Source organism: Pristiophorus japonicus, chromosome 1 (assembly GCF_044704955.1).
Source record: "Pristiophorus japonicus isolate sPriJap1 chromosome 1, sPriJap1.hap1, whole genome shotgun sequence".
NCBI classification, from domain to species: Eukaryota; Metazoa; Chordata; class Chondrichthyes; family Pristiophoridae; genus Pristiophorus; species Pristiophorus japonicus.
Window position 1 is genome coordinate 224855934 of NC_091977.1, and position 24692 is coordinate 224880625.

The 24692-nt window shown below is 42.8% G+C and overlaps 2 protein-coding genes and 1 pseudogene across 3 annotated transcripts in view; 2 read left to right on the forward strand and 1 right to left on the reverse strand.

Annotated features, from left to right (window-relative positions):
• The window catches only part of hemgn (hemogen), a 70640-nt gene extending 61506 nt beyond the window's left edge, over positions 1-9134 (reverse strand). Inside the window, exon 1 of the mRNA XM_070886966.1 lies at positions 9021-9134. Coding sequence (XP_070743067.1) covers positions 9021-9110 — 90 coding nt within the window. The 5' untranslated portion in view covers positions 9111-9134. The remainder of the gene's footprint in view (positions 1-9020) is intronic.
• Positions 8090-24692, forward strand: part of anp32b (acidic (leucine-rich) nuclear phosphoprotein 32 family, member B) — a 59148-nt gene continuing 42545 nt past the window's right edge. Inside the window, exon 1 of one of the 2 annotated variants that reach the window (XM_070886953.1) lies at positions 8090-8413. In XM_070886953.1, coding sequence (XP_070743054.1) covers positions 8363-8413 — 51 coding nt within the window. In that variant the 5' untranslated portion in view covers positions 8090-8362. Of the gene's footprint in view, positions 8414-13639; positions 13869-24692 lie in introns of those variants that run through there. The other variant, XM_070886944.1, reaches the window with a different exon arrangement.
• On the forward strand, positions 20384-20622 carry LOC139279581 (U2 spliceosomal RNA; annotated as a pseudogene).

Genomic DNA, 24692 nt, shown 5'->3' on the forward strand with positions numbered 1-24692 from the left:
CATTACTAGAGCATCGAAGGACACAACAGAAACAGTTTTTCCTTATTTACTCGATCAAAGCCGGGCAGTCCTGCCAAATCCAGTTGTGAATGGTGGTGAACAATTAAACAAATAACAGGAGGAGGAGGCTCGATGAATATCTCCATCCTCAATGATGGCGGAGCTCAGCAGGTGAGTGCAAAAGACAAGGCTGAAGCGTTTGCAACCATCTTCAGCTAGAAGTGCTGAGTGGATGATCCATATCGGCCTCCTTCTGAGGACCTCACCATCACAGAAGCCAGCCTTCAGCCCTTTCGATTCACTCCACGTGCTATCAAGAAACAGCTGAGCACACTGGATACAAAAAAGGCTATGGACCCCAACAACATCCTGGCTGTTGTGCTGAAGATTTGTGCTCCAGAACTAGCCGTGCCTCTAGCCAAGCTGTTCCAGTACAGTTACAACACTGGCATCTACCTGGCAATGTGGAAAACTGCCCAGGTATATCCTATCTACAAAAAGCAGGACAAATCTAATCCGGCCAATTACCGCCCCATCAGTCTACTCTCAATCATCAGTAAAGTGATGGAAGGTGTCGTCGACAGTGCTATCAAGCGGCACTTACTCACCAATAACCTGCTCACCGATGCTCAGTTGGGGTTCCGAGAGGACCACTTGGCTCCAGACCTCATTACTGCCTTGGTCCAAACATGGACAAAAGAGCTGAATTTCAGAGAGGAGGTGAGAGTGACTGCCATTGACATTAAGGAGCCTTAATAAAATCGAAGTCAATGGGAGTCAGGGTGTAAAACTCTCCAGTAGCTGCAGTTATACCTCGGAAAAAGGAAGATGATTGTGGTTGTTGGAGGCAAATCATCTCAGCTCCAGGACATCGCTGCAGCAGTTCTTCAGGGCAGTGTGTTAGGTCCAACCATCTTCAGCTATTTCATCAATGATCTTCCCTCCATCATATGGTCAGAAGTGGGGATGTTCACTGATGATTGCAGTGTTCAGTGCCACACAAGTGCCAAGCAATTACCATCTCCAAGCGAGAGTCTAACCACCGGCCCTTGTCATTCAATGGCATTACCATCGCCGAATCCCCCACCATCAACATCGTGGGGGTTATCATTGACCAGAAACTGAACTGGACCAGCCACAAACATACTGTGGCAACAAGAGCAGGTCAGATGCTGGGTGTTCTGCAGCAAGTGTCTCATCTCCTGACTCCCCAAAGTCTTTCCACCATCTACAAGGCAGAAGTCAGGAGTGTGATGGAATACTCTCCACTGGCACCAACACTCAAGAATATCGACACCATCCAGGACAAAATAGCCCGCTTGATTGGCACTTCATCCACCAACTTAAAACGTTCACTTCCTCTACCACCGGCACACTGTGGCTGCAGTGTGTACCACATATAAAAAGCACTGCAGTAATTTGCCCAGGCTTCTTCGGCAGCACCTCCCAAACCCGCAACCTCTATCACCTAAAAGGACAAGGGCAGGAGGCGCATGGGCACACCATCACCTGCAGGTTCCCCTCCAAGCTACACACCATCCTGAGTTGGAAATATATTGCCATTCCTTCACCGTTGCTAGGTCAATATCCTGGAACTACCTCCCTAACAGCACTGTGGGAGTACCTTCACCACAAGGACTGCAGTGGTTCAAGAAGGTGGCTCAACACCGCCTTCTCAAGGGCAATTAGGGATGGGCAATAAATTCTGGCCTGTGTCTGATTTTCCAGCTTGCAATTGCCACTGGCCTTCTGTTCCCCACCCACCCCTGATATCTCTGAGGACCGATGAATTCTGCATTAGGATGGAGAATGAAACAGTTAATTCAGAGACCATGGTCCAGAACTTAAAGAAGGGTAACTTTGAAGGTATGAGGCGTGAATTGGCTAGGATAGATTGGCGAATGATACTTAAGGGGTTGACTGTGGATGGGCAATGGCAGACATTTAGAGACCGCATGGATGAATTACAACAATTGTACATTCCTGTCTGGCGTAAAAATAAAAAAGGGAAGGTGGCTCAACCGTGGCTATCTAGGGAAATCAGGGATAGTATTAAAGCCAAGGAAGTGGCATACAAATTGGCCAGAAATAGCAGCGAACCCGGGGACTGGGAGAAATTTAGAACTCAGTAGAGGAGGACAAAGGGTTTGATTAGGGCAGGGAAAATGGAGTACGAGAAGAAGCTTGCAGGGAACATTAAGGCAGATTGGAAAAGTTTCTATTAGGTATGTAAAGAGAAAAAGGTTAGTAAAGACAAACGTAGGTCCCCTGCAGTCAGAATCAGGGGAAGTCATAACGGGGAACAAAGAAATGGCAGACCAATTGAACAAGTACTTTGGTTCGGTATTCACTAAGGAGGACACAAACAACCTTCCGGATATAAAAGGGGTCAGAGGGTCTAGTAAGGAGGAGGAACTGAGGGAAATCTTTATTAGTCGGGAAATTGTGTTGGGGAAATTGATGGGATTGAAGGCCGATAAATCCCCAGGGCCTGATGGACTGCATCCCAGAGTACTTAAGGAGGTGGCCTTGGAAATAGCGGATGCATTGACAATCATTTTCCAACATTCCATTGACTCTGGATCAGTTCCTATGGAGTGGAGGGTAGCCAATGTAACCCCACTTTTTAAAAAAGGAGGGAGAGAGAAAACAGGGAATTATAGACCGGTCAGCCTGACCTCAGTAGTGGGTAAAATGATGGAATCAATTATTAAGGATGTCATAGCAGCGCATTTGGAAAATGGTGACATGATAGGTCCAAGTCAGCATGGATTTGTGAAAGGGAAATCATGCTTGACAAATCTTCTGGAATTTTTTGAGGATGTTTCCAGTAGAGTGGACAAAGGAGAACCAGTTGATGTGGTATATTTGGACTTTCAGAAGACTTTCGACAAGGTCCCACACAAGAGATTAATGTGCAAAGTTAAAGCACATGGGATTGGGGGTAGTGTGATGTGGATTGAGAACTGGTTGTCAGACAGGAAGCAAAGAGTAGGAGTAAATGGGTACTTTTCAGAATGGCAGGCAGTGACTAGTGGGGTACCGCAAGGTTCTGTGCTGGGGCCCCAGCTGTTTACATTGTACATTAATGATTTAGACGAGGGGATTAAATGTAGTATCTCCAAATTTGTGGATGACACTAAGTTGGGTGGCAGTGTGAGCTGCGAGGAGGATGCTATGAGGCTGCAGAGTGACTTGGATAGGTTAGGTGAGTGGGCAAATGAATGTCAGATGAAGTATAATGTGGATAAATGTGAGGTTATCCACTTTGGTGGTAAAAACAGAGAGACAGACTATTATCTGAATGGTGACAGATTAGGAAAAGGGAAGGTGCAACAAGACCTGGGTGTCATGGTACATCAGTCATTGAAGGTTGGCATGCAGGTACAGCAGGTGGTTAAGAAAGCAAATGGCATGTTGGCCTTCATAGCGAGGGGATTTGAGTACAGGGGCAGGGAGGTGTTGCTACAGTTGTACAGGGCCTTGGTGAGGCCACACCTGGAGTATTGTGTACAGTTTTGGTCTCCTAACTTGAGGAAGGACATTCTTGCTATTGAGGGAGTGCAGCGAAGATTCACCAGACTGATTCCCGGGATGGTGGGACTGACCTATCAAGAAAGACTGGATCAATTGGGCTTGTATTCACTGGAGTTCAGAAGAATGAGAGGGGACCTCATAGAAATGTTTAAAATTCTGACGGGTTTAGACAGGTTAGATGCAGGAAGAATGTTCCCAGTGTTGGGGAAGTCCAGAACCAGGGGTACCAGTCTAAGGATAAGGGGTAAGCCATTTAGGACCGAGATGAGGAGAAACTTCTTCACCCAGAGAGTGGTGAACCTGTGGAATTCTCTACCACAGAAAGTAGTTGAGGCCAATTCACTAAATATATTCAAAAGGGAGTTAGATGAAGTCCTTACTACTCGGAGGATCAAGGGGTATGGCGAGAAAGCAGGAAGGGGGTACTGAAGTTTCATGTTCAGCCATGAACTCATTGAATGGCAGTGCAGGTTAGAAGGGCTGAATGGCCTGCTCCTGCACCTATTTTCTATGTTTCTATAGTCAGTGTCTTGTGGAAGTAACTGAAAAATAAGATAGGCTGATCAATGTTTCACTTTCCTTCAAGGTTAGGATTCCAATTAAAACTACACAAGCACATAAGTAAATTTTAGCTATCCAACTAACTTTATCTCTGTGAGAATCTTTAATGAAAAATCAACAAGTTATATATTATTGTAGAGGGAACTCTCTCAAATCCCAATATTCTGCCATGAGGAGAAAATCTTCCTTGGTCTGCTTTGACCACTTCACTCATCAATGTGGCTCGGGTTCAAGTGCAGTTCAACTCGCTTTACAGTATCAATGGCATAAGAAAGTTAATCCAAAAGTGTTGAATTGGCTACGGCATTTCCTACAACACATCTGTTAACCATCATCATCATCATTATAGGCAGTCCCTCGGGGTCGAGGATGACTTGCTTCCACACCAAAAATGAGTACTCAGGTGACCGATGAACTCATTTTAAACGGTGGAAGATACCTGTGCGTGAATTCTTTTAACATGGGGTAGCTGTTGCATACCAGCCACCACAAGGGCTTGACGGAGTGGCAAGGGGATCCAAGACGACTGGAGACCAGGCTCCTCTGCATATGCCAATACCACACACAAACGCAAACATACTCCTACTGTCCTACTTCCTTCCTCCATCGCACAGGACCTCTCTCTACGTGGACCAGTTAACCAATACACAGGCAAGTAGCACAACCTACATAAGAAAGTGGGGCCGATTAAAATTAAAATTAGAGCTAGGCAGTTCAAAGGTGATGTCAGGAAGTACTTCTTCACTCAAAGGGTAGTGGAAATCTGGAACTGTCTCCCCATAAAGCTGTAGAGGCTAGTAGGGTTGTCCATGCACTGATCGCGAGGTCCCGTGCAGCCCGCTCACCAGCTATTCTGCTGGAAGGGATACAGCGGATGTGCGGCTGCTTGGCAAGTTTAAAAGGGCCCGCGCAGGGAAAAAAAATTAGAGGGAACATTGGTTGTCAATCCTCTAGGATTGACCTGGAGTCTCCAGGAATTTAAGATTAATCTCCAGGACACTGCTGCGAGCAAGAGCGGGAAAGGTGGAGCTTCACTGGTACGCTAAGTCGTCATCATCATAGGCAGTCCCTTGGAATCGAAGAAAACTTGCTTCCACTCTATAAATATGAGTCCTTAGGTGGCTGAACAGTCCAATACGAGAACCACAGTCCCTGTCACAGGTGGGACAGATAGTCGTTGAGGGAAAGGGTGGGTGGGACTGGTTTGCAGCATGCTCTTTCCGCTGCCTACGCTTGGTTTCTGCACGTTCTTGACGATGAGACGCGAGGTGCTCAGTGCCCTCCCGGATGCACTTCCTCCACTTAGGGCGGTCTTTGGCCAGGAACTCCCAGGTGTCAGTGGGGATGCTGCACTTTATCAGGGAGGCTGAAGGTGTTCTTGTAACATTTCCTCTGCCCACCTTTGGCTCGTTTGCCGTGAAGGAGTTCCGAATAGAGCGCTTGCTTTGGGAGTCTCGTGTCTGGCATGCGAACAGTGTGACCTGCCAGTGGAGTTGATCGAGTGTGGTCAGTGCTTCAATGCTGGGGATGTTGGCCTGGTCGAGGACGCTAACTTTGGTGCATCTGTCCTCCCAGGGGATTTGCAGGATCTTGCGGAGACATCATTGGTGGTATTTCTCCAGCAACTTGAGGTGTCTACTGTACATGGTCCATATCTCTGAGCCGTACAGGAGGGCGGGTATTACTGTAGACCATGAGCTTTTTAGAAGATTTGAGGGCCTGATCTTCAAACACTCCTTTCCTCAGGCAGCCAAAGGCTGCACTGGAGGTAGTGTTGAATCTCGTCGTCAATGTCTGCTCTTGTTGATAAGAGACTCCCGAGGTTTGGGAAATGGTCCACTTTGTCCAGGGCCACACCGTGGATCTTGATGACTGGGGGGGGCAGTGCTGTGCGGTGGGGACAGATTGGCGGAGGACCTTTGTCTTACGGATGTTTAGCGTAAGGCCTATGCTTTCGTACGCCTCAGTAAATACGTTGACTATGACTTGGAGTTCGGTCTCTGTGTGCGCAGACACAGGCGTCGTCCGCGTGTTGTAGCTCGACGACAGAGGTCGGGGTGATTTTGGACCTGGCCTGGAGACGACGTAGGTTGAACAGGTTCTGTAGTTTAGTTCCACTCCAGCGGGGAGCTTGTTGACTATGAGGTGGAGCATGGCAGCGAGGAAGATTGGGAAGAGGGTTGGGGCGATGATGCAGCCCTATTTGATCCCGGTCCGGACATGGATTGGGTATGTAATGGATCCGTTGGCAAGGATCACGGCCTGCATGTCGTCGTGGAGCAGGCGGAGGATGGTGACAACCTTTTGGGGGCATCCGAAACGGAGGAGGATGCTCCATAGATCCTCACGGTCGAAGTAGGCCATGTATAAGGGCTGGTGCTGTTCCCAGTATTTTCCCTGCAGCTGTCACGCTGTAAAAAATCATATCCATTGTGCCCCGTAGGGGACGAAATCCACACTGTGACTCCAGGAGGAGCTCCTCAGCCTCGGGGAGAAGACGGTTAGGGAGGACTCTAGCGACAACTTTCCCAGTGGCTGACAGCAGGGAGATTCCTCTGCAGTCGCCACAGTCGGACTTGTCCCCTACGCTAAGTATTGATGTGTAGACTCCCATTCCTGTAACGTCGAGAAACAGTTGACTTCACTAAGCTTTCATCTTCCAAGAGATTGGGTTGAAACAGATTTTCCATCCGGCACAGCATGTTCTTATCTGAATGTCTTTCTTATATTTAAAAAGTAACTATAACTTTTGTCATATTATCTTGATATCTGCAGTTGGTAACACAATAACACCATTGTTTATGCCATGCTTACAAAACCTAGATTTTTCAAGATCTCTTCACGAAATGATAGGCAGTGATGAGGATTCTTATTTTATGAAGTTGGTAATTTTGTAACTACATCAACAACAATTTGCATTTATATAGCGCCTTTAATGGAGTAAAACATCCCAAGGCACTTCACAGGAGCGTTATCAAACAAAATCTGACACCGAGCCACATAAGGTCAGATGACCAAAAGCTTGGTCAAAGAGGTAGGTTTTAAAGACGTCTTAAAAAAGGAGAGAAAGGTAGAGAGGTTTAGGGATGGAATTCCAGAACATAGGGCCTAGGCAGTGATTTCGATGTCGTCAGTGAAGAGTGGAGCCTGACGTGTTTATGGATGATGTTGCCGAGGGGCAGCATGTAGATGAGAAATAGGAGACCACCAAGGATAGAACCTTGGTAGACTCCAAAGATAACGGTGCGGGAGTGGAAAGAGAAGCCGTAGCACGAGATTCTCTGGCTACAACTGAACAGATAGGAATGGAACGAGGCGAATGCAATCCCACCCAGCTGAACAACGGAGGAGAGGCATTGGAGGAGGATGGTGTGGTCAATTGTGTCAAAGGCTGCAGAGAGGTCAAGAAGGATGAGGGGGTATAATGCAGCAAGGTCACATTCACTTGTGAATTTGATTTGGGCCATTTCAGTGCTGTGGCATAAGCGGAAACCTGGTTGGAGAGGTGCAAACATGTGAGTTGAGGGAAAGATGTACACGGATTCCGGAGGTGAAACGAGATATCTGAACAATTCCTAAATGGTGCCTGCAGCTGTGATTAAAAAACAGGCAACTCTCTGTAATACCAATATGATATATGAAATTTGATTTATTTTAAAAAGCACAAAATAATTGTAGAATAGGTTCATAGACTATGGTCAAATGAAGAAAGATGCATTTTCAATCTCTTAAATCTTGGGTTCACAGCGAACAGCTTGATTTAGTCAGCAGTAAATGTAGTGTCTTAAAATAAAGCACCACACACCTTTATATGAGTTTTTAAATATATGTTGGAGATTTGATTATTTCAACAAACCAGTCATATATATTTAAAAAATCAACAAAACAGTTACTGTCTCCTCCATGAGTGGGTGCATTTAGTCTCTTGCCCTTGATATTTTGTCATACCAGTACTATCGCCTAGAGGGAGTTTGCTCGCGGTATTGCTGACGATTGCATTTGCAGTGAAATAACGACAGTGCAGCATTGCAAAGCAACTGCAAAAACATGGCATCTAGAAGCTGCGTCCGGAAAACAAGATGGATCTTTTTTTTTGCGACCGTAGATTAGCATTATTGCACGAAGTATGCACCGACCAAAAGGAGAGAGAAAAAAATACACGATGCAGTAAAAAAAAGCACCGAGAAGAAGTGGTTTGTGAACCGGAATCCCATGGCCAAAGACTGGAGATAGGCTCGTTGCAGAAGGCTGCGGTTTTCATGCAATGATCGCACGGAGATACAAAAATCGATTTTATATGATTCATGCTGCACTGGTATTCGTAACAATTTATATTAAAATACCTTGTATTTCTAAATAGATTAACCCATTGCGTGCAGTCTTTTATATATGCATCAGTGATGTGTATAAGTTTTTTGCATGCGTAATAAAATTCTATGAAATGGCGCGTGATGGTCATGTGTTTGTGATTGACAGGCATTCAGCATTCTGCCTTAATCGGGTATTTCCTTTTTTATAATGCAACCAGTTCTTTAATGAAATAATAAATGTTTACAGATAGAGATTGCACATTTTCCAATTGCTAAAATGATTTGCATCAGCTGAAATAATTATCAAATTATAGCCTTTCCCCTTAAGTCACGCAGAGTTACAGTGGGCAAAATAGTACAGGGTTTAAACACTGCATATATGTGAACATATTTTAGATTTCCCTCACTGATGAAATGACTAATGCAAGCCTGGTCTGAGTCAATATAATTCATTATACAGATGTTAATTTTGCATACGGACATAAATTAAAATTCCATGACCCCCCTCCCAAAAGCAAGTTAGACACAAAAGTGAGAGATAACAAACACTTCAATCATTCTATGCTACAGAATCAAATGTCTGGTCAAGAAAAGCCATAGAACCGAGCTCACCAGAGATGGTTGAAAACAACACCCTTTCGATTCATATGAATGACCTGCATAATTTATGGTGTCTTTTCGTGCGCGTGACAGAGCCTCCATGTTCTACAATCTCTGGCGAGCTACCCTGTTTGTAGAATTGAAAACATCCTTCCCATTGAGAGCAAACAGCAGCTTTGGCGAGAGAAAAGGAGGATCTCCTATCCTATCGTTTATAACGGCCCTTATCTCCTGTCACGCGGGGAATTTTGCATTGCACGACTTTAAGTGAAAATTTTAAAAATATACATTTTTGAAAAATAAAGTGTTTCTTTATAATTAAGAATGTTAGCCTTTTCCATCCAAGGACTTTGCCCAGGATTTGCTTTTATTGAGTACACATCTTCAACTATCTACAGTATTATTTACCAATCCACTTTTCTCAACAATTCACTGCCTATAAATACATAATGTCACGTGGCATATTTCTCTTGCTACAATACTAGCGTGCAGTACTATAGGTTATTTAATATAAAAACGCTGGAGAGGGCGATCTCATTGTTCGAGAAAGCACTCGCTTTTTGTGTGGTTAATTTGGTTTTGCTTATTTTGTAAACCTTAATAGAAGTGTTGAATTGTAATTAATGTCCACTGTTCCATGGGTGAGCACAAGAATACTGCTTAAGTTTTAGCTCCAATTATACTTTTTGTGCTTGAATAGCTTCAAGAAAGTCAAGGTTGTTGGTCGTAGTGAGCAAATTTTGTATTTCCGTGGATACACCAGAAGGTGGCGGCTGCTGGAGGTTTTCTGAAAGTAGGTCATTTATAGTTCTGTTGAGCTAATTCTAATCCTAAAACCAATGCAGATAGGAAGCCCTCTTCCTTACAGATGGTCTTAAAACTTAATACATTCTAATTTCATGGAAATAGCATCGAACATTATCATCCCATCCTCCAAGAATATTCAGAAACTGCAGTTCTTAAGCTTACTCTTCAATGACATTGTCTAAACCCAGTTAATGTTTCGTTGCAAAATAGTGGATTATGTTGATGCCTCCTTGAGTGAAAAATACTTGCTAAGAAAATTGTTAGAATAATAAAGCACGCACCAATTGTAAACGTTATGCATTATATCATTTTACAGGTCATCTTTATGAAGATTAAATGGTTTTATAAAATACCCCAAAACAAAATCTATTGCAGGTACAATTCACAATCAAATGTTAACTTGTTTGAAATCATTGAACTGTGGTTTGGTTCTGAGTATTTGAACAAACAGTGTTTACCCATCTTAAGATGTTACAATGTATGGGTCAAGTGTTTGATGATGACACATTATCTTCCCTTGCCAAGAAAGATGGCATCTTTCCCTCTAATCCTGCACCCCACATATTCCTATTGGGTCAGTACAGTGGCAGTGATTGTGTTTTTTTTACAGACCCATTAGCCCTCCGAACGAACAGTGTAAGTGAGTACATGGCCCAGAGTCTCTCTCTCCCAGCTGGTGGATGGAGCAGATGGTGAGTGGGCTGAAGTGAAAGAATAATTGGGATAATTAAACAAAAATATATTTTTTAGAAAATTAAAAAGTAATTCCTAAATACTTCTAAGTGAGCATTGGGACCTTGCAATGGGCTCTCTTCAGCTTTGAAATGAACTCTAACACTATCCACTGCCAATGTTCCTCTTGATTCAATGAGTAACAGTGGAAAGATATGGAACTGTAACCATGTTATATTCATATCTGCATTAAAACAAAGTTTAAAAAAGATCAAATGTTTTTTCTCTTAAAAATAGTTTTGTAGAAATTTAGTTTCAAGCTGCAAGAATGCAATCTTATGATTAATCTCTTAAAAATAAAACAGCACATCTATTTAAAAAATCTAAGATCTTTAAAAAATGATCAATTCATTATGATCATGATTAAATTTCATTAGATTTACTGGAAGTAACAGGTTTTTTGAACTAGTGTTTACCTGATCTATAATTCATTATCAATAAAAGTCAATTATCTCACTACTAAAGACTACTTAAAAAAAAAAAATTGCTTGGTAGATGCTAATTTCTATAGACTTTTAAATAAAGTTGATGGTTGAATTCCTAGTGACTGCTTTTGTTTTTAAAAACTTACTGAAAAACTGTGATGGGTACAAGAGGATTGTTTGTTGAGGGGTAGCCCAATACCTTTATTGGTAGACCAATGGACTCCTTCCAATGAAAACGATTACCAACTGAGAACAGGATTGGAATCAGCAGTCAAACTCACTGTTATCATTGAGTAAATTGTTGCCAGTGCTTGGTTGGGTTGCTACAATGAGCACTGTGTAGTGGCAGAATTGATGGAACCAATCTACATTTCACAAGCAGATTTCCTGTTACCTGATCAGAGACCAACATTGGTGTAATCTATATAAACATTGCACCAAGAGCCCTATCCTGCTCTATATGCAGATAGAGGAGGCAAAGCAAGCAACAATCAGAAAGGCTAAATATGTAGATTTGGTATTGATGCTGTACAAACCTATTTGGTATATACAGAAAAGACTCTAGTATAGTCCCTCAACCTTTCATACTTTAAAATGTTACACATGTCTATGTCCTTTCAGTTCTGTTGTGATAAAATTCACAAATTAAAATGCTCGCTCAAAGAAATGTTAAATTAACAAACCAAAATTAAGACTTGAGTTTGGAAGGAACTTCATCACTATTCTTCTCCGAGTAGAGGATAAGACCGGCAATTAAATTAATTTAGGTTATGTTGATTAAAAAAAATAACTCGATGACTATCTGGGTGGGTTTGTGGTGGGATTGAAGATTTTCGAGCTAGGTATTTAGAGACATGAATGTTTGTAAATTGCTGGGGGCTGGGAAATGTCACTGCAAGGAAGGCAGATGGTCATGGGTAAATGAAGTGGGATTGCATTATTTTGCGCAATCCAATATTGGGATTGGATGACATTGGAACGATCAACAAGAGTCTTCCTTCTTACAGGGAGGACTTATCACTAAGATTTTTAAATTGACTCCCACACACAAATTTACTATTACACTAACTTGTAAGTAACTTTCACATGTAACTTACCAGTGTCATTTTTACTGTGGTAATTGGTACTTGTGTAAACAAATATAAATAAAAATGCAGAGTTCCAACATTTTCAGTGCACCGGCAGCAGTTTTTGTTTTTATTTGAAGAAGTGTTAACCAAAGTAGCCCAGTGTGTTTTTGCAAATTTGGCGAACAAAGGTACTTGGTGGGTTTAATTAGAAACAATGGGGGAGAAATTGCCCTGCGCCCCAATTGGGGGCCGTAACCTTCCGGGTCCTGGACTTTTAGCGCCCGGCACAGAAGTCTCGTCACTGCTGCGGAATTGCCCTTACCGCCCCGAAAAGAAGTGGAGCGCTATCTCCAGCACTCTGCTTCCAGGAGGAGCAGGTCCCGGGGCACTACTGGATGCTCCGCATAGCGCTGTCGCGCTTCAATGCCCTCCCGTTTAATTAAAGAGGAGGGCCGCTGTGCACTCTGCATAGTCTCTGATGGCCACCACTGAGCCAGCAGCCCGGCACCCAAGACGGAGTGCCGGGCTGCACGATAGCGGCCCGGACCACGCTAGACCATCATGGTCGAGCCGTCCCGAGAGTTGGCCGACAAAAAAAATGGCAGCCCGGGGTGCTGGTGGCGCCCCCTTTAATCACCGCCCCGAGAGCAGATATCCACCAGCTTTGCAACCTATGGGCCGATGACATAATCATAGGTTGCGTGACGGCATGGGGCTCTAACCACGGGGTGTGGTGCTGTTGTGCTAGCGCCTCTGCAAACTCCCGGGCAATTTCATGGGAGGCAGTAGCAACTCCTACCCCAGGTGAAAATGGTCTTGCCCAGTGGCGCAGGGCTATAAAAAGGGGCAATTTTGTCCCCAATATTTTCTAGACCTACACTTTGTAGTTAGTGCCATGGGATCTTTATCATTCACTCAGATAATCGAGGCAGCAACCTTATTTTACTTTTACTGGAAGAAAGATGCTTCAATATCCCAGTCTGTTGAGTTAAAATGTCCTAAATAGGGCTGAGATCTGTAGTTCTCCAGTTCTGAGTGAGGCCACTGCCAGTTGATGTTTGTTCCTTCAAATGCATTGCTAGTATGGATCCCCTTGAGGATTATTTTATCACTTCTGAGGTTGAAATAAGATGGAATACTTGTCATTTTGCTTGGCCAAGAACTTCTTGGTAATGGTAATTAGGCAGTCAGCATTAACATCAATGCAAGATGTTAGCTGAAGATGTAAATTTAGAATGATAACAGGTACCGTATTACGAGATAAAGGTCAGTCTGCATGTGCAAAGTTCCAGGTTTATAAATTGGAGACACGAATATGCTGAACTGGTGAAAAGTAAATAAGAAAAGCTATTTTGGCCCCTGGAAGCACAAATCAATCCCTTGCCCTAAAAAGAAAACAATGGCATTTGGCCAAATTTAAAAAAAAAGATTTTCATGCAGCAACATTGGCAGGATTTGGTAATGAAGACCATTTATTATAGAATTAACTTTTAATGCTGGTGGCTGGATTTTGGAGTGGAATGCTCCTTTAACAATCTGTAATGTGGGTGTGTGTGGGTGCTATGCTTGGTATCCATCGGCGGCGGTAGTGAGTCTTCAGTGAGTTTCCATTTCCACCCATGGTTCTCTCGCTCGCTCTGAGCTTTGCTGCTGTTGGGCGCGGGGAGAGAACTTGGCGTTTGGTCACATTACCGACACACTGAGAGTAGATCGTCAAGACTGACTTCTTGCCTGGACTACAAATTCATCATCTTAAACCATTTAAAATTAAAATGGATATGAAAAGGAGAATCCATTTGGAACTGCGGAACAGAACGCCGTCTGATGTAAGCTTCCCCCTTCCCTTCCTCACTGTAATTTTGTAACTAAGATTTGTTTGTAGTGCTAGTTTTGTTGGCGTTACTTTCTTTAAAAAAATTAAGGTAGTCGTGACCCTTTGGTGACCACATGGTTTACATTTTATTTCTTTTGTAGCGGGACCGCCGTCATGTTATTTTTGAAAAGCGAGTTCTTGGAAAGGGGGGATTTAATATTATATAACCATAAAATATATTTTTAAGTGCGAAAAAGAGAGTCGTTTAAGTGAGGCGGGAGTTGCTGTTATGTTGCAATTTAACTGTTTGAAAGCTGGATTTTTTTTTGGAGGAGCGGAATAAATGAGAACTTTCTGCTGTAGTGGGAGGCGTATCTCATCTCAGGACGTGGAGGGATGATGAAGAGATGGGCTCTCTCCCTGGAATTTTTTTTTTGCAAGACTCTGGAAGCCATATTTGTAACATAGTCAAGGCGCCCTTTTAAAGAGAGCGGCGGGGCGGGAAGAGAGTAATCTCCATGGAGAGTTGTATTTTCATTATGTATATTTAAAAAGTTCTTGTATTTTTTTTTGCTGGTAAAGCTCTGGTCTTAAATGGATTATCCGGTGGACCTAGATTGCAATATCCATCTTATTACCTAAAATCACCACGTAGGCTCTCGTGTTCCACGAATATTTGTGATAAGGGTCAAATATTAAATATGCAGTTTCGATTTGCGTTATCAAAGGATAATCTGCTACATTAAAACAAAGTTATTATCGCCTGATTGCTTGTAAATGCAGGGAGGGAAAAAGCTTCTGATTTAGTTTATTCAATTTGTGTCAAATCATTTGCAAAAGGTAGATTAGCTGAGTAAACTTTTTTTGGGGGGGGGGGATTTCTGTATCGTTTCCTTTGGCGTAGGAAACGGCGGAATGGATGCTTCCCGCCACACGCGGTATTCGGTTTCCAACCGTGTTTTGCTCAGGAAAAGGAGGTTTTGTCTTCCTACAAAATCCGACTAAGAGACTGCCCCAAGTTATCACGTCAAAATTTTTTTTACGAAATTTGGTTTACAAAACGACCTAAATGGGGGTGGGAATGAACCTCCACCTCAATACTTTGAGAGTTCGCCATATTGGTAGCACGTTTTCTGCCCAAGCAGCACTTTAAAGTCTCCTAATTCTTAAAAAAAAGAAATAAATTACGGGTAAAGAAGTTTCCTGGAATCTGATGACACTTAGTAAAAGATGGAGATGGGGGGTGGGTCAATAGAATATTTTAAAAACACACCATTTATACGTGGTGGTTGCTGTTGTGACGAGGAGGCTTCTCTGCCATCTCCAATCGGTCTTGGACTGCATGCTTGCTCGCCTGCAGTGGTGTGGCGGCCCGGCTCCAGGTGCCTTTTTAAAATAGGCGAGCGAGTCGCTACATTGTAATCCGGGGACTGGTCAATTTCCCCCATTGTCCGTGGAACGCGCCGCTCGCTCTTTTGCTACATCACGTTCTGAAATGGAAGCTTCAAAGGCGCCGCTAAAAGTATCCCCGGAGCGGAATGTATCCATTCTGCAAATGTCGCTGCGTTCAAATCCTTATTTTAAAAGGGAGGGTGGGGGGGGGTGAGAAAAAGACTGACGTCATTGGACGGTGCACCCAGCAGTGGGGTGTGCGAGAAAGAAGCGGTTGTTTTATAAACTTGCCCTTTATTTTTTCTTTTATTGTTTATCTCTCTCACCGCTCCTCCCACACACGTAGTTCGCAAATGAGCAACAACAAAATGTATGTGAAGATGATTAAGAAATTTAGGAATCCATAATCAGGTTGGTCAGCTTCTGAAAAGGCAAGGTTCATCTTTGCGGTGGAGATGCCTTGTCAGGACTGGTTTAAAGGCAATTGGAAATGAACCTGCCATTAATTAATTAGTCCTGGGATACAATATTTAATTAGTCTTTGGGATACAATATTGCATCACTTTATGATGTATTGCATTTTTCTAAATATGTGTGTAATTTTAAAAAGAAATTGTCTTTTAAATATCTGAGCGTTTGAAGCTGGGTTCTGAGACCTGATTGGGTCTGGGAGTGTATCCTACAGTACACAAGGTCAGTGGCCAGTGGATGTCTTCTGTGACATCAGATTTCTGTATTTGTTGAGCATTATTCCTGTAGATGTATACTAATAAAAAATAATTTCTGCAAGGATCTGAGTCGTTTCCCCTTCGGATAGCGTGTGCTGTCAGAAGTTAGGACAGGTTCCCCAGGAAAGTATCAATGTTTGCGTTGGAGCCCTACAATCCTCAGAGATCTTTGCGTTCCTCCAATTCTGGCCTCATGCGCATTCCCTGATTTTTATTGCTTCAACATTGGAGGCTGTGCCTTCAGCCGCCTAGTCGCTAAGCTCTGGCATTCCCTCCCTAAACACCTCCACCTCCCCTTTTAAGATGCTCCTTAAAACCTACCTCTGTGACCAGCCTTGTGGTAACCTGTCCTAATACCTCCTTATATGGCTCAGTGTCAAATTGATAAAGCGCCTTGAGGCGTTTTACAATGTTAAAGGCACTATAGTGTTAGTTGTTGTTCGTCCCCAGACACCCACAAGTGAGAACGCGGCTGCTTTTTAAGATTCTAGTGTCGAAATTTGTTTCCCAAATATGCTGTGATCCTAACACTAACCCGTTTTACAAAGTCAGCATTGCTGATTTAGATTTCTTACTCAAAATGAAGTTTCACCAGCTACCTGAAATTGGTAGCACAGCCAAAATGTTTGAGGTACAAAGTCAAATGTTTGTATGAGAAAAGTGAAGCCACTAACAAGTTCCACAATGTAAATCATGGCCCTGTTTAGAGCCAATTTCTGTCAAGAAAAATTTGTATTTAACACAATTATACTGGTGGGCAGAGGTCTTCTTGCCTCTGAAATCTAATACCATCTAAAATCTGCCCAAATTAATGGTGTAAACTAGACGCTGTTAGTCGGCCTAATGGGTGTCAGCCATGGCTCAGTGGGTAGCCTCTGAGTTAGACGGTTGTGGGTTCAAGTGCCACTCCAGAGACCTAAGCACAAAATCTAGGCTAACACACCCAGTGCAGTACTGAGGGAGCGTAGCGCCACACTATCTGATGTGTCATCTTTCGGATGAGACGTTAAACTGAGGCCTCGTCTGCGCTCTCACGTGGACGTAAAAGATCCCATGCCGCTATTTTGAAGAAGAGCAGGGGAGTTATCCCCAGTGTCCTGGCCAATATTTATCCCTCAACCAACATCACTAAGAACAGATTATCTGGTCATTATCACATTTCTGTTTGCGGGAGCTTGCTGTGCGCAAATTGTCTGTCGCGTTTCCTACATTACAACAGTGACTTCATTGACTGTAAAGTGTTTTGGGACATCCTGAGGCAGTGATAGGCGCTGTATAAATGCAAGTCTTTCTCCTCTGGATTTGGTATCTTAATGGCCATGATTCAGAGATTTAACTTGGTAATGGGGTTGACATCAAATCATCCTGATTGCACTTGCCAATTTCCTACATTCAGGCTGTACAGTATGATATATCTTTTTTATTCTGTTCATCATTAGGTGTGGTGCTACTGCAATTCACTTTATTTTTGCCGGTGCACAGCATCCTGCGTAACTGGACTGGTGCCATGAATCTCCCTTGTATATTCCCCGTGCTGAGTATGGATTTTATAGCTCAGTGTAACTGGTGCCAGTAAAACAATCTACCAACTGGGTTTCTAAAATGTTAAGTTTAGAAAAAACTTGCATTTATGTAGCACCTTCTCATGTCCTCAGGACATACCAGAGCACTTCACATGCAGTTAAGTCCTTTTGAGCCCTTCAGCCCTTCGAGTTCACAACGGGTGTCCTGGCCAATATTTATGCCTCAACAAACATCACCAAAACAGATTATCTGGTCATTTTTGCAATGCTGTTTGTGGGAGTTTGCCGTGCACAAATTGGCTGGCACATTTCCTACATTACAACAGTGACGACACTCCTAAAGTACTTCAATTAGACCATGGCTGATCTGCATCTTCACTCCATTTACCTTTTGAGGTGTAGTAACTGTAGTTATTGTGGCAGTTGATTTGTGTACAGAAGATCCTACCAAAACTAGATGAGATGAACATCCAGTTAATGTATATTTTGGCAGTGTTGCTTAAGGAAGGAATGTTAGCACAGCACTCTATTCTGCCATGGGATCTTTGGCACCTATTTGAACAGGCAGATAGCAAATTTGATTTCACCATCTCATTTCCATTTACACCCTATCTAGACTCATCTTTTGTTAACTTGCCCCATTACCATCTCCTTTTGCTTTGCACCATCATCCCTTTTGTCTCTTAATCTCTTCTGCCTTCCACCCTATCTTTGCCTTTTGTTCTTTCATCCCCTACCTCTTTCCCTGCCCTTACACTTACTCAAAAACCTGTAACATCTCTAACTTGTTCCAGTTCTGACGAAGGGTCATTGACCTGAAACGTTAACTCTGTTTCTCTCTCCACAGTTGCTACCTGACCTGTTGAGTATTTCCAGCATTTTCTGTTTGTATGTCTAGATTATGTGCTCGAGACCTGAAGTGAGGCTTAACCATGAGGCTTAAACCAACAATCATTGAATCATATAACACAGAAGCAGGCCATTGATCCCATCGTGCCTGTGCCGGCTCTTTGAAAGAGCGATCCAATTAGTGCCACTCCCCTGCTCTTTTCCCCATAGCCCTGCAAATGTTTCCTTTTCAAGTGTATATCCAATTCCCTTTTGAAAGTTACTGTTAAATCTGCTTCCACCACCCTTTCAGGCAGTGCATTCCAGATCTCTCAAAATTCTCATCTCCCCTCTGGTTCTTTTGCCAATTACCTTAAATCTGTTTCCTTTGGTTACCGATCCTCCTGCCACTGGAAACAGTTTCTCCTTATTTACTCTATCAAAATGCTACATCCTTTTGAACACCTCTATTAAATCTCCTCTTAACCTTCTCTGCTCTAAGGAGAATAACCCCAACTTCTCCACATAACTGAAGGCCCTCATCCCGGTTACCATTCTAGTAAATCTCCTTACCAAGGCCTTGTCATCCTTCCTAAAGTGTGGTGGCCAGAATTAGACACATTGGTTTAGCTGGGGCCTAATCAGTGATTCATAAAAGTTTACCATAACTTCCTTGCTTTTATACTCTGCGTCTCTAAGCCAAATTGTGAATCTGAATTCAATAAATGACCATGAAAAGGTGTGAAATCTGACCGATTTCTTGCTCTTTGCTGTTTTAAGCTCTTTGTATTTTATGAATAGCGAGAATTAGATTACATTTTCAACAATCCAGTGACTATTTCCTACATAGCCACATTGTGGCACATGGATGATTATTTTGTATCCACACTACTTAGAAAGTTTTTCCCCATCTGATTTTATCCTTCATCCATGACTATGAGGAAAGGCAGAGGATCTGTTCCCTTGAACAACATTGCTTTGGAATTGACCACTAGGTGGTGCAGAGAGTCTCCAGTCTTTTAGTGTAGGCGCATTTATACTTCAATTTATTTTATACATTAAGGGGGAAAAAAGAAAGATTTGCATTTATGCAGCACATTTTGCAACCTAAGAACGCTCCAAAATGCTTTCCAGCCAATGAAGTACTTTTGAAGTGTAGTCACTGTTGTACCTGTAATGCAGGAAACGCAGCAGCTAATTTGCACACAGCAAGCTCTCACAAACAGCAATGGGCTAATTACCAGATAATCTGTTTTGGTGATGTTGATGATTGAAGGATAAGTATTGGCTCGGGACACCGGGGAGAACTCCCCTTGCTCTTCTTTGAAATAGTGTCTGTGGGATCCACCTAAGAGCAGACATCTCTTCTGAAAGATGGCACCTCTGATAGTACAGCACTCCCTCAGCACTGCATTGAGTGCCATCTTAGATTTTGTGCTCAAGTCTCTGGAGTGGGACTCGAACCCTCAACCTTCTAACTGAGATGCGAGAATGCTACCTACTGAGCCACGGCTGTTAACGTGCGGGACTGAAAATTTTTTCTGTTTCATGTCCCTGTGCAAAAGATCCCCAGGCCACTATTTCGATGTACAACAGGGGAGTTCTCCCCTGTCTCCAGGGCTAATATTTATCCCTCAACCAGCATCACCAAAAAAAACAGATTATCTGGTCATTTATCTCATTGTTGTCTGTGGGAACTTGCTGTGTGCAAATTGGCTGCTGCGATTCCCTACATTACAGCAGTGACTACACTTCAAAAGTACTTCATTGGCTGTAAAGCACTTTAGAACATCCAGAGGCTGTGAAAGGCGTTGTGGAAATACAAGTTTTTCTTTAGCGTTTGGAAATATAAAATATGCAGAACTTTGTAAAAGAATATCTGCACAATGCACATTAATAAGTTGGGATATTGACTTGTTAAAGTGTAATTTGGTGTGTCTCGAGTAGCAGCTGCTAACCCTTCTGAAGTACAGAGGGATCCTTAGACATGCACTTCTGTGCAAATCCAAATACTAGCCATTTAAAGGGAGCTGACCACCACATTAATTAATCTATCTGTCGCTTCTCGGCCTTTTGGCTAAGATCATGCGTAACTGACCTGACAGGGGAGTAACCACCATAACCCCAAGGTGGTTCTCCCTGGATCAGGAAGGTATATGCTTGCTTTTTTGGAAATAGGAGGTGGGTGGAGTGGCTTGACCCATCCACCTCCACGGAGGTGTGTGGGGGACCTGACCCATCCACCTCCATGGCACGAACCTGGTATTGCAGTACTTCCAGGAACGGTGCAGTGGCTCTAGGCCTTTTGGCTAAGAGCATTGGCGCAGAGTGATCCTTGATGTGTGCAGGGTGACCTCTGGCGTTTGTGATTTGACAAAGAATTGGAACGATTGGCTACGAATTTCCAAAAAAAAAAATCTGTCTATATCTATCCAATCTTGCATCCTTCCTGTCTGCCTGAAAATGTAATGCAGGAGCATTCTGATTCAGTGCAGCCTTGTGTCCTAGGCCAATATTTATCCCTCAATCAACATCACTAAAACAACAGGTTACCTGGTCATCATCACATTACTGTTTTTGGGAGCTTGCTGTGTGCAAATTGGCTGCTCCGTTTCCTACATTACAACAGTGACTACCCTTCAAAAGTACTTCATTGGCTGTAAAGCGCTTTGGGACGCCCCAAGGTCATGAAAGGCACTGTATAAATGGAAGTCTTTTTAAAAAAAAAAAAAAATCTTTGACTGGTTCAGAATTTCTAATGTTTACGATTGGTGTCTATATAATGTCATTTTCTTTTTATGATAAATTTAGTCGCAAAAAATCTTTAACCAAAAAAAAATTGTGTGCATCCAGTCATCATTGCAGTTCCCTACATCCTGGTTGCTGTTGGGTAGTTTTTATGCCTAAAATAGAAACAGAAAATACTCAGCAGGTCAGGCAACATCTCTGGAGAGAGAAACAGTTAACAGAATGTTCTGACAAAGGGTCATCGACCTGAAACGTTAACTGTTTCTCTCTCCACAGATGCTGCCTGACCCGCTGAGCATTTCCAGCATTTCTGTTTTTATCATCAGTCCAGTTATTTCACTTTGGAAGTAAATTTTATGATGTACTTGTACTTTTATCATAAAATACTGCTCATATTCCTCCCTACTCATCACCTATTTCCACCTCTGGTACATCGCCTGACTCCGCCACTGCCTTAGCTCATCCGCTGCTGAAACCCTCATCTATGCCTTTGTTACCTCGAGACTTGAATATTTCCACACACTCCTGCTGACCTACATCTTCTACGCTCTAAACTAGAGGTGATCTAAATCTCTGCTGCCCTAACTCGCGTCAAGTCCCATTCACCCATCACCCCTGTGCTCGCTGACCGACATTGGCTCTCTGTTAAGCAACGTTTCGATTTTAAAACTCTCATCGTTCTGTTCAAATCTCTCCATGGCCTCGCCCTTCCTTATCTCTGTAATCTCCACCAGCCACACAACCAATGTTCCCTCTCAATTTTTTTTTTTGTGCGAGGGCACTTCAACTGGCAGTGCAACCCATTCAAATTTTCATGTGCGATTTCTTGCATTGAAAAACCAGTGAGCGGCATGTGCGGGACCGCCAGACCACTTCGAGATATGTATGCTCCTCTATTTCTGGCCTCTTGAACATCTCTGATTTTAAACATTTAACCATTGGTGGAGCGAAGCTCTGGAATTCCCACACTATGGCTCTCCACCTCACTACCTCTCTCTTCCTTTTTAAGACGCTCCTTAAAACGTACCTCTTTAACCAAGCTTTGGGTCACCTGTCCTAATATCTTATGTGGCTCGGTATCAAATTTTGTTTTAGAATGCTCCTGTGAAGTACCTTGGGATGTTTTATTACATTAAAGGTGCTATATAAGTGCAAGTTGTTGTTGTCATGGTATCCTACCTCCTAGAATGGCAATTGACGGTAAGATAGTAGCCTTTGCAGAATCAAATTGTGTTTGTTCCAAGATATATAAAATAATATCCGTCTCAAGGGCATGACTTGTTCTGTGGTTCACTGTGCACCAGCAGTTATTTAATTTATTTAATCTGGAGATATTGAGGTTGATTTGTAGCACTCCCAAGGCTGGGACAGTTGAAGTTGGCTAGCTCAGTACAGACATAAGATCAAACAACAACAACTTGCATTTATAGAGCGCCTTTAACTGTTGGAGGTGCCGTCTTTCAGATGAGACGTTAAACCGAGGCCCCGTCTGCTCTCTCAGGTTGACGCAAAAGATCCTGTAACACTATTCTGAAGAAGAGCAGGGGAGTTATCCCCGGTGTCCTCGTCAATATTTATCCTTCAATCAACATCACAAACAGATTATCTGGTCATTATCACATTGCTGTTTGTGGGAGCTTGCTATGCACAAATTGACTGCCACATTTCCTACATTACAACAGTGACTATACTTCAAAAATACTTAATTGACTGTAAAGCGCTTTGGGACATTTTGAGGTCATGAACGGAGCTTTTTTAAAAAAAGTTATTTCTTTAACATAGTAAAAGCGTTCAAAAGCAGGTTCACAGGAGCGTTATCAGGCAAAATTTGATACCGAGGCACATGAGATATAAGGGCAGATAACCAAAAGCTTGATCAAAGAGGGTAGGTCTTAAGGAGCATATTAAAAGAGGAGAGAGAGGCTGAGAGGTTTTGGGAGGGAATTACAGAGCTTGGGGCCCAGGCAGCTGAAGGCACGGCTGCCAACGATGGAGCGATGGAACAAGGGGCCAGAAATGGAGGAGAGCAGAAATCTCGGAGGGTTGTACAGCTGGGGGAGGTTAGAGAGATGGGGAGGCCGAGGGCATGGAGGGATTTTAAAACGAGGATGAGAATTTTAAAACTTGGTCCGAATAACTCCGTGTTGTACCACTTGGTGAATCAACCCACTAAATATTTGGAACTTACTCAACCAGGAGGAACTAGAATGCATTGGCTGTCATGAGAGAATTCAGATAGCAAGTCTGTTACCAACTTAATGAACCGTTCCATGTTTTTGATTCTGTAGCAGATTCCAATAGGAACCGTCAAAAGGAATTGAATAAATACTTGAAAAGGAAAAATTTGTGGGGTTATTGGGAAAGAGCAAGGGGAGTGGGACTAATTCGATAGCTCTTTCAAATGCAGTGGGCTGCGTAGCATGTTGTGCTGTATGATTCTATGAATTTTTAACCAGCTAATGTGTCCACAAACAACTTAAACCGCATCAGAGTCAAACCTGCGTGTGAGGAGCAAGTGCATCTGTCCTTTATCCTTTTCCAAATGCATTCATTTATACATATGACGTTATAATGGAAAATGGGTACCTGATTTCAGGATAAACCTTAAGCAGGGGTTGTAACAGGATGGAGCGACATTAACAATTTTTGAATTTTCACTGGATTCATTAGGTAAGCAGTAGATTCATTTCCTCTTGTTTTTTTCCTAATTGCTGAATCCTCCATATTTGTTTTTATTGATCCCTAACGCTATCGCCTGATGGATTCAAAGCTAACTTGAAGAATAAAGAGTGCAGATCGTATTAAATAAAATCATACACTGCAAAATGAGTACAGTAGGAATGAACTTTTTCATTTCTCTGCCTGAGGTGGGGGTGGGGGCAGTGGTGCGGTGACATTGAAGAAATGAAGATCAGTCATAAATGTAAAACTATATTATTTATTTATTTCTCTGGAAAAGAGAAGGTTGAGGGGTGACCTGATAGAGGTCTTTAAAATTATGAAGGGCTTTGATAGGGTAGATGTAGAGAAGATGTTTCCACTTGTGGGGGGAGTCCAAAACTAAGGCCACAAATAAGATTGTCACTAATAAATCCTATAGGGAATTCAGGAGAAACTTCTTTACACAGAGAGTGGTGAGAATGTGGAACTTGCTACCACATGGAGTGATTGAGATGAATAGCATAGATACATTTAAGGGGAAGCTAGATAAACACATGAAAGGAATAGAAGGTTATGGTGATGGAGTTCGATGAAGTAAGATGGGAGGAGGCTCATGTGGAACATAAACAGGGCCTTAGACCTGTTGGGCCAAATGGCCTGTTTTTGTGCTGTAAATTCTATGTAATTCTTCAGATCTGATTATACGAAACTTGCTTTCCCATTTTATAATTGAGAGTTTTTGGGGGCACTCTTGGCAACTCACCTCAATAGGTTTGTCCTAAGCTGAACCAGGAAGATGTCAGGTTTGTTCTCCCCAGTCTGCAGTTAGCCGATCTTGAGCAGTACTAAGGTTGGCTGGGCTAAAGAAGAGAATATCAGTGAGTGTTCCTGCCCTTGATCACGATTACTATCACTAGGGAGGCCATTTTGGCTCATCTTAATTCTTGCATCCAGAAA